This window comes from Garra rufa, chromosome 19, assembly GCF_049309525.1.
Source record: "Garra rufa chromosome 19, GarRuf1.0, whole genome shotgun sequence".
Lineage (NCBI taxonomy): Eukaryota > Metazoa > Chordata > Actinopteri > Cypriniformes > Cyprinidae > Garra > Garra rufa.
Genome location: NC_133379.1, coordinates 8,670,855 through 8,681,045, shown reverse-complemented (window position 1 = coordinate 8,681,045; position 10,191 = coordinate 8,670,855). Strand labels below are relative to the sequence as shown.

Sequence of the window (10,191 nt, the reverse complement as noted above, 5' to 3'; positions counted from 1 at the left end):
TACTTAATGTGGTCATATTGCATTGCAAAACACTTTTGCTTTTATTACGGTGGGTTATGGGTAAGGTTAGGGACCGGTTTAGTGGTACGGGTAGGTTTGAGGGTGGGTTAGGGTGTAAGGGATGGGTCAACAGTTGTAATTACAGAAATTAATTACAAATGTAATTACATAGAGGTTTTTAAAAATATATAAGTACAATGTAAAAACATGTATGACCCACAATAAGTACATTGTACCAAATGATTAATTTAAATGTAAGTAGATAGTAGTTAAGGCCACCTAATGTAAAGTGGGACCGTGTATTTTTTAAATGTTTTGAGTTATATACACTGGGCCTTTTTGGCACAGTGTGAAATTTGTTATGTTTTAGAGAGATCATGATAAAGGAAAGGTAGTGAATGCTTCGCACAAGTGTATTAAAGGATTAGTTCACTACCAGAACAAAAATTCCCTGATAATTTACCCACCCCCATGTCATCTAAGATGTTCATGTCTTTCTGTCTTCAGTCACAAAGAAATTAAGGTTTTTGAGGAAAACCTTCCAGAAAACCCTCTAGTAAAACGATCTGTCATTTAAGAAAAAAAAAATGTATATACTTTTTAACCACCAAATGCTTGTCTTGCACTAGCTCTGCGATGCATTACTTAATCATGTTGGAAAGGTCATGTGCGGTTAGTTCTTCATCTATGTACTTTGGTTCAAAAAAGTAGGCCGAAAAACTCATGTTCACCTCCAAACTTCAAAATCACCCAACATCGTTGTTTTACCTTTTTTTTTGTTTGAAAATGGTGCTTGACTTTCTTTGCACATTTATTTGCCTTGTAATCACTGGGTCAGTACTTCCACCTACAAGTGTTAATTTTGAAGTCATAGTCTTTTGACTAAAATGCCATTTAGTTGTAATCATATTTAAGTTTTAGTTGACAAAATATCAGAAAATCTGGGATTTACCTGCTGTGACATGCAACATGCCTTTATATTAGTTAAATGAAACCACTTCTCATAAAGAAACAAGAACATGGTCTTCTTTTCAATGCAATGCCAATCGTTATATAATGTAGACTAATTATTAATTCTTTATAACAACTGGTTTCCCACATTCTTCATTCTTTTAAGCAGACATTTTTTTCCATATAAATAAATTTAGATTACTCTTTATTAGGGCTACTAAAGTCAAGAGCAGTGAGTGATTTTCTGTCTTTTGTTTCTTGATTAACATCAATGCCACAGACAATAGCAACTAAATTAGGCTGCTGTCCCTTTAAAACCGAATGCATAGATGCAATGCACTGATACATGTATGTATTCTCCCAACTGTTTACGTTCACCTAAGATGTAACCGAGTGTGTTTATGTGAATACTTATCAAAATGGACAATTCTACTTCATTTTGTGTGTATTTCTCCGTTTCTGCAACACAAAAAAGTTCTTGTGCACTGTGTGAGAGACGCTGCTTTGGTGTCTGCGCTCAGAAAACCAGACCGAATTGAGTTCTCTTTTGCGTCGTCCAATATATCCACATGTCTGCTCTTCTCTTACATCCAGATATTGACATTTTTAAACATTTTATGAAATGTGCAGCAAATGTATGCTAGCTTATGTACTGAATGAATCTCTTCCCAAATCATCCCTCCCTTACATTTTTGTCTTGTTTTTATTAGCTGACGAAAATGTCAATACATGTTTACCATAGATTTCATCATTCAAAACAAGTTGTTGTTTCGTTATCATCTCGTTTTCATCAGTGAAAAAAATGTAGTTGACGAAAAATCCGACAAATTATTTGTCAACGAAATTAACACTGCTGCCTGTACAATATGAATATGTAATATAAGATGAGAATTTGTGGTTAAAAAGTATACACATTTTTATTGTTTTAAGAAATTGACCAATCGTTCGCTACATAAGACCCTTATTCCTTGGCTGGGAGTGTGTAGAGCCCTTTGAAGCTGCACTAAAACTCCAATCCATTTTCCACCATTGAAGTCCACTACATGAAGAAAAATTTGTTTACCATTTGTTTATTCTCACAGGTCTGGGATGTTGGAATCAGGTGTGGACCGTATCATTACTCAGGTGGTGGACCCTAAACTGAACCATATCTTCAAGCCACACATCGAGGATGCCATTCATGATTTCCTATCTGCAGAGAAGAAAGAAGAGGGCGCATCAAATTCAGCCCCTGATGCCGAACAACAGGAAACAACTAGCAACTAGCCAAAACACGAAGAGGTACAATAAACGTATGCTGAAAAATATTCAAATAAGATGCTTATATCATCTCATATAGTAGTATGTGTTTTTCCTGCACATGTAATACTTTGTAATCTTCCAGGTACAAGGCTACATTTTTTTTCTTTCACATGAAGATCACCAAAAGTTATCCTTCCGTGCTTGACTACAGTGGATGAACAATTTTCCGAGCACTGGAATATTGGAAGTTTGCACTAATTTAAGGTGGTTGGACAATATGTGTGTGTTTAGCATGTTACATAAAAGTAGGTTCTCCAGCCCATGCTTTTGAATTCTGGGTTAGTTCTTTCAGCACTAAAGAACATTTGAAACTTGATTTGTCCAAATTAAAATAAATGCATCTCAAAATATGAAGTACATAATTTTTATTTGGACTGAAGCCAGACTGAAATGATTTTTTTACGCAGCTGGATTTGTGAAATGCGTCTCAATTTTTTTTCTTGTGATATTCTAATGGGACTCATAGCAATGTTTTTACAATAAATGTGAGTTTTTAACAAAAGCCAAGTTTGGTTGCATAATTTCTGGTATTGTAAAACCTCACTTGCAAAAGGTTACGGTTTGTTGTGGGAAACATGCCACATAACGCCATACTCCTGGACTGCTTTTAGCAATGGCATTTTTGACAGAAGGTCTTCACCAGCATTTTGATGATTCCATCTGGACATTAACTAAAGCGAGTACCCTCAAGAGTTCACCATGTGCCGTACCATGCAGACACCGTGTTACATGATTGAAACCATTTGGGGCTAAAAGCTTGTCGACCCCGAGACCGCATTTAAATCTCCAGCGCCCTCATGGCATGAACTTCCAGAGAAGAGCTTTTTGGTAATAGAAGAGCCTCTGGAGAGGTGTCATGTCCCGGCCTAGGACAAAGGTCGACTGCTCCAGCTTGTTTCTGTCTTTCAGCACCTCTGCTCTAAGAATGTGCTTTACAGTCAGATGCTCGGTCGGATTGCTAAAGAGCTGCGGTCACGTGTCTTTTGACATCCGCTGCTTGTTGCAGTGCATAGTGGATCCATATTCTTAAGGCGCTGTTATACAATTGCACATATAAATTGTCGTAAATATGGTCGTTAATGGGATGCACAGTACATTGTTGGTAATGTTACATCCACAGACTCTGGATTCTTAATCGCTGTGCTTGATAGCAAAATGTTCTCCATAATAGCCCAGGTGCAAGCTCATATTTCCAGCGCTGGTCTTGGCAGTGTTACCACCGACTCGGTCCTGAACCCAGCGTCCACTCATGCCTATTAAGATGCTTTGCTGTAGTTCCTCCCCATCTGATGAAACCTGATCCTGCTCTCATTTGAAAGCCACAATGGGAATTGAGGGACTGTGCTGAGCTGTCAACAAGCTCCTAGTGGAGCCTGCCAACCTTCCAAACCCATGTGTTCGCCTTTACGTTTCTGAGAAGTCTAAGGTTAAGGCCAGTAGGGGGTGTGGTTTTACTGTTTGATGATGTTGATTTACTGAAAAACAAATCAAAATCATTATTTATTCGCTTTTATCTTTCTGTGGAGCATGAATGCTGAATTTTTGAAGCATATTCTGGCCACTGTTTTCCATTTAATGAAATACAATGGAGTTTGGGGTTGTCAAGTTCAAAAAACGACAGAAAGCACCATAAAAGTGTCCCATGTAATTAATTTAATTCCTTTTAAAGTCATACAATAGTTTTATGTGATAAGCAAAATTAAATTTACTTTGTTTTCACTTAAAGGGGTCATTGGAGGCCCATTTAAAAAAAAAAACACCCTTTTACCTTGTCAAAATCAGCTCTGCAAAAAATCAAAATCAAAAGCAATAATTTTATTGCATGGTTTCTTTAAATGCAAATGAGCTCTGCTCACCCCGCCCCTCTCTAATGTGGGATTATGAGCCGTAATGTTTACGTTAGCTGCATTTAGTGCCGAAACTTGCCAACAAGCACATTATTAAGAAAGGCCGTTTGCAAAGATGCACAAAAAACCCTTATGCTCACTTCTGCTGTGGGTGAAGCAGCATCAGGAACGATTTGCACAAGCTAGAGGCATATTATATTATTTTTAAAGATTAAAAAAATACCACTGGGTGGATTTTTATCATTGTAGGGTGGTATTAACGTAACACATTTAGTTTAGTTACTTTTTAAGGGAGTAACGCAATATTACTTTATAAAAGTAAATTTTCCCAGCACTGGTATTCAGCTTGGTGAAGCTTAACGTTAATCTCTGTTTCTATGAGCAGTATTTAACAAGCTTTGATGATCCGAAAAATTAAAATGTTAACTATTAAAAAGAATAGCTGAACATAAGTTCACAAATAAAATGTTGTTTAACAAAATTGTTACTGCCCTTATTTATTATTTTGGAATAAATGTAAAATGCTCAAAAACCGAGATTCATACTTGGCTTTAATAAATAATAGAATATGGATTAATAAAAATACCAAAAATACTACAAATTATAATTATTAGTTTGGACATATTTAAAGATGATTTTCTTAATATTTAGATTTCATTTGCACCCTCAGACTTGCATTCCAGACTTTTAAATAGTTGTATCTCGGCCAAATATTGTCCTATCCTAACCATACATCAATGGAAAGCTTATTTAGCTTTCAGATGATATATAAATCTAAAAACAAATATTGACCCTTATGACTGATTTTGTGGTCCAGGGTCACATTTAATTTAAAAGAAAGAAAGAGAAAAAGAAAGAGAAAAACCTTTAAGGACTCCTAATTTCAGAACACTACCATACACCACTGAATTGCACCTAAAAGAAAGTCAAATGGGTCTGGAAAAATTAAAAAAAAAAAAAAAAAAAAAAATATATATATATATATATATATATATATATATATATATATTGTTCTAAAAGTAATTTAGAGTAACATCAGATATTTTAATATACCCCACCTGAAACTGGGGGAAACTGTTTTATTAGTATGTGATATTAGTATGTGATACCCTTTCTATTGTACATCCAAATGTACAAGGGGTCATAAGGACGAATTTTGAAGATCCAGCTATGGTTAGCAGCTCTCGTGTTATTCCAAGAATTATGTGTAGATTACTGTGCAGATGAATTACGGTCTTGAATTTCATCCCCCATCAGCTCTCAAAGTGTCGAAAGAAGTTGTCCAATGCTGAAAACTTGCACTGTGTGAGGAAACAAGTGACACAGCACTTTTGGCCTCGGATATGCAGCAATTAAATCCCGCTGCCCTTGGAGAGGGTCGGTAATGTAGTGTGAAATTGTATGTTTAGGGCATCGGTTGGGGGGGACGTCTCAGCTGACATTGCATTTGTCTTCTGGACATTATAAATCACCGGAGTAATTACCGAATGGGGACGGGAGGGAGAAAATCCAACCGCCCATCCACCCCCAGCCTCTCCCGAAACACAGCTGCTGGTCGCTCTCGAGTTGGCCTTCCAAAGCTCAAGCCACAACAATGAAATCCCCATTCCTCAAAAAGCCCTGCTGCATCTGTTGAGTTTAATTGCTCTTCAAATTTTCTCACCCCATGGTGAAGGAGATTCATTACAGTGGCAAACTAGATCGGCCCCATACTAACTTTTTTCTGCCCAGATGTTGAGGAAGCCCAAGTGAATTGTCCCACTGAACAGGAAAGGTAATTTCCAACGCAGCTATTTGTAGGAACAGAGCAGCACAGGAGTCAAACGTGGCTGAAGGTTGTCACCGTGGCCTAAATAGTTTCCCAGGATGCTTCATTGTGTAACATGTTAGTGTTACTGTACTATAATTATACAGCTCTCTATAAATCCCAATTCTGACAGGTCAACCACCACACGTTTTGACTATTCAGACCAGCAATGTGATTGTAAATGTGCACTCCTGACGCTCTAAAAACTGTAGAGCATTACACGAGCAATGCCAAGGTCATGGGTTTGATTCCCAAAGAATGCATGAACTGATAACTTGAATGCAATGGTCACATTCACAGTTCCATGCGATCAAGAGTTTTGTGTTACGGTGAAAAAGTTCCCCAAGCTCATGCTCAAGTTCACGTAGACTTGCACTGATTAACGGAAAGTGATATAAGCATCTGCCAAATGCATAAATGTAAATGCAACAGTTTGAGTTATTTAGTATCTCAATATTTATTAACTCAAACATTTTAGACACAATATTTTGTGTATTTTTGTGCCGCCAGTGAAAATAGTACTAAACAAATTCAAAGCAGAGTCAATCAAGTTTTATAGCAATTGACAGTAGTGACACTTGTTTTGAGCAAATTGGTTGAGTGAATCATTAAGTGACTTACTCATAAAGATAAGTTTTCTCGCCATTGTCACCAACGGTGTGCCGTCACACCGACAAGAAGCTGAGAATGACCCGATTTTAAAAGGAAAACATTACTTTTAAAGATGAAAAAATTTCCACTGGGTAGATCATTATCATTGTAGGGTGGTTTTGTACACAAACTGCCAATACACATTAATGTTCAAACAACATGTAAAAGTGAGTTTTGCATACGATGACCCCTTTAATAATGACACTACTGTCTACAGTAGAGCTGCTCATAGCTGAATTGAACTTGCTTCATAATGAATGATTTTTACAGTTATTAAACTGAACTGAACCAACCAATCAACTGAATAATGACCCTACGGTTTTGCTACAGCTGCTTTATAGCAGAATTTTGGATTTGCCTCATTTTTGAAGTTTGTATCATTGATTTTGTTACTTTCCTGCTTAAAGGGTTACTCCACCCCAAAATGAAAATTTTATCATTTATCACTTACCCCCATGTTGTTTTAAACCCTTAAACGCTTAGTTTGTCTTAGGAACACAAATTAAGATATTTTTTGATACATTCTGACAGCTCTCTGACCCTCTATAGACAACAATGTAATGAACACAATCAACATCCAAAAACGTAGCAAGTAGATTGGTAAAATAATCTATGTGACATCAGGGGTTCAACCGTAATTTTATGAAGCTGCGAGAATACTGCGGGAAAAAAAAATTATTTTATTCAACAATTCGTCTCCTCCGCATCACCCTAGCGCCATTATGAAGAGTATCCACTGAACGCAAACAGCGTATGCTGTTCCGTGTCAGGTACACCACTTGTATGCATTGTTTCCATTCAAATCAAAGTGTAAATAAACGTAGAAAACGTGTCTGCATGGCACAGCTGACACAGAACAGCATGCGCTGTTTGCGTTCAGTAGATACGCTAGGGTGATGCGGAGGAGACGAATTGTTGAATAAAGTCATTATTTTTGTTTTCTTTGCAGACAAAAAGTATTCTCGTAGCTTGGTAAAATTACGGTTGAACCCCTGATGTCACATGGATTATTTATATTCACGTGGATTTATCGGTTATACAGATGTAAACTCATGGTGACTGTGGAATTCTCCAGTTGAGTATCGACCTCTTCTAGGGTTTTAACCTTTGGCTTACAAGCTCAAGAGCCTCATGCATGAAACTCAAACATTTTCAAATTTGTAAAACCCAATGTATGCCAGATCCTGCCCCAATATGGCTATCCAGACATAACAGGCTTTTCACAGGCATTCATGTATGTTACATTTTTGTATTTTATTTTAATGCTTTTTCAGTTGAGAACAAAATAAATATTTAGTATCTTATTCATTTTATTAGAAATAAAATTTAAAAATGGTATATACACACTGATGCCTCATTTATTGCCTCAGTTATTTTTATCTACTACACTGTTTAAACCATTACAATAATTCTCATTGATCTTATATCTATGTTTAACCCCATTTTTTGTTTATTAGACTTGTAGATGTGTGAAAGAAAAGTTGAGAGACTCTTGTACTAATGAACATTCTGTACAAACAAATATGTGTGAGTACGGTATGTGCACTGTAAAAAAAACAACATATGCTAAATACACAAATGCCCACTCACAGCCTTGACCCGCTTCTTCCTGGAACATACTCCATTATGTTTATGTTCTCGAACATAACAATCATCGTACCTTACCGTAATGTTTGTACGATATACAAGCTGTAGTCATGGCAGCGAAGTGACGTTTGAATAGCGTGACCAAAGGAATACTTAGTGTCATCTCTAAGTGTACGTGCACATGGTATTTTGCATTCCAACCTAACACCTGGAATTAAGAAAGTCTTTTCCATTCAGAAGAATTTAAAAAATGATAATAATTATATCCAGTCATACCATATCTCATTCAGCAAAAGCCCTTAAAGGTCCTATCAAACCAAAATTCTTCCCTTTCAACATCATCATGCTGAAATACAGTAGTTTACTTGTGCGCAACGGTCTTCAAGCCCCCTGCACATGATCTACGTGCTGCATGTTTGCCACAGCTGCTCTGGTCATAACATAGAGAGTACAAGAGTTCATGGGTACACGTATTTGTAAGAATGTGTTTGTGGGACAGGGGTCATCTTGCGATCAACAGTGGGGTTAACCGAGGTTAACGCCAACAAGTTGTGTAAATCTTCTCAAAACGGTGTGTAGGCAAAAGATCAGACACTCAGCAGCACAAACAAAGTGCATAAACACGACTTCCCCCTAAAATGTCACCTGACAGGGGAGCGTAGACCAAGGATGTCCAATCCTGCACCTGGAGGGCCAATATCCTGCAGAATGTAGCCACAGCCAGCTCCAACACACTTTCCTGGAAGTTTCTAGTGAGTCTGAACCTTGATTACCTTGGTTCAGGTGTGTTTAATTAGGGTTAGGGGTAAACTCTTCAGGACAGTGCCAGTGAACAGGTTTGGACACCCCTGGCATAGACGTAGATGTGCCCTTGCCCCTTTCCGGAGTGTCTATTTACACTGAGTGTAAATAGCCTGCTTTGTTGGCAGAGGCTATTTACACTAACTCCACCCACCAATGTGTGACTGGGATAGACAACATTACAAAAGATGGCTGTTGAATAACAGTTCCAGTGGTGTAGAAAAGAATGTAGCACTGACTTTTTGACCCGATCGAATCCCGAGTTCGAATCCGCCTTTTGCCAAACTCTGTCTTTTTTTCACCCTTTTCACATCGCATATATCACATTGGAAAGGCATTAATTTTCAACAAAATTGAAGGAAATATAAAAAAGTGGAAAATAAAATGCCACATTGGTGTTTATCGGGTAGGGTTAGGTGGGTATAGGGAGGGATATATTGTCCCAGTAAGGTGGCATCCATTTAATGATTTTAATAAAAAAATGATCATTTACACTCAATACATTATTATTGCATACTATTTTATAATGTACTACAATACTGAGGTGCACATATCTGCCACTATGTGTAAATAGACTCCACTGCTATTTGCACTTGGTGTAAATAGCATATTGTTAAGAAAATAAGGCCATATTTAAACCTAGTGTAAACATGATCCATTGCTATTTGCACTGTAAATAGCATATATCAATTAGTGCAAATAGCCGCTGCCTATAATTTCTTCATTTGGTCAAATGGTGTCGTTGCGCACTCAGCCCCATAGCACTCTACTCCTACTGACCTTGACCTATGTTTTGGTCATCAGCCTAAAATGCTCCCCAAAAGTGCTATTTTTTATTGTCATTTACCTAATGTCATTCCAAAACCATATAACTTTTTACTTCATGGAACATGAATACTTTTTAAATTATATACTGAATCAAAGTACACTCTTTTTCATGCTATTACAATGGATGAGGCTGGATCCTTCAAGCTGATATTTCGAACACACACCATGTGCTTTAGCTACTCCTAGTCTCAGCCTCAGACGTCACGCCCACGGAATGTTGGCTAAACGTCTGATGCATATGGTACACTTAACTGGAAACACTTCAGGAATGTCAAAGTCGTCATCTGATTAGTTAAATTTGATCGGATTAATGGGAGACGCGAGTGTCACGTTTATTTTCAGTCTGCCGGGAAACAAGCGCAGACTGATTTACTCTGCGTTTTGCTAAAAGGTGCTTATGTAGACGCCATTGTTGTT

The 10,191-nt window shown here is 37.4% G+C and overlaps 1 protein-coding gene across 2 annotated transcripts in view; it reads left to right on the top strand.

Moving 5' to 3' along the window:
• The window catches only part of bod1 (biorientation of chromosomes in cell division 1), an 11,853-nt gene extending 9,246 nt beyond the window's left edge, over window positions 1-2,607 (top strand). Inside the window, exons 3-4 of one of the 2 annotated variants that reach the window (XM_073824507.1) lie at window positions 2,034-2,232; window positions 2,336-2,607. In XM_073824507.1, coding sequence (XP_073680608.1) covers window positions 2,034-2,217 — 184 coding nt within the window. In that variant the 3' untranslated portion in view covers window positions 2,218-2,232; window positions 2,336-2,607. Of the gene's footprint in view, window positions 1-2,033; window positions 2,244-2,335 lie in introns of both variants that reach the window. The other variant, XM_073824508.1, reaches the window with a different exon arrangement.
• Window positions 2,608-10,191: the final 7,584 nt, after the last annotated feature.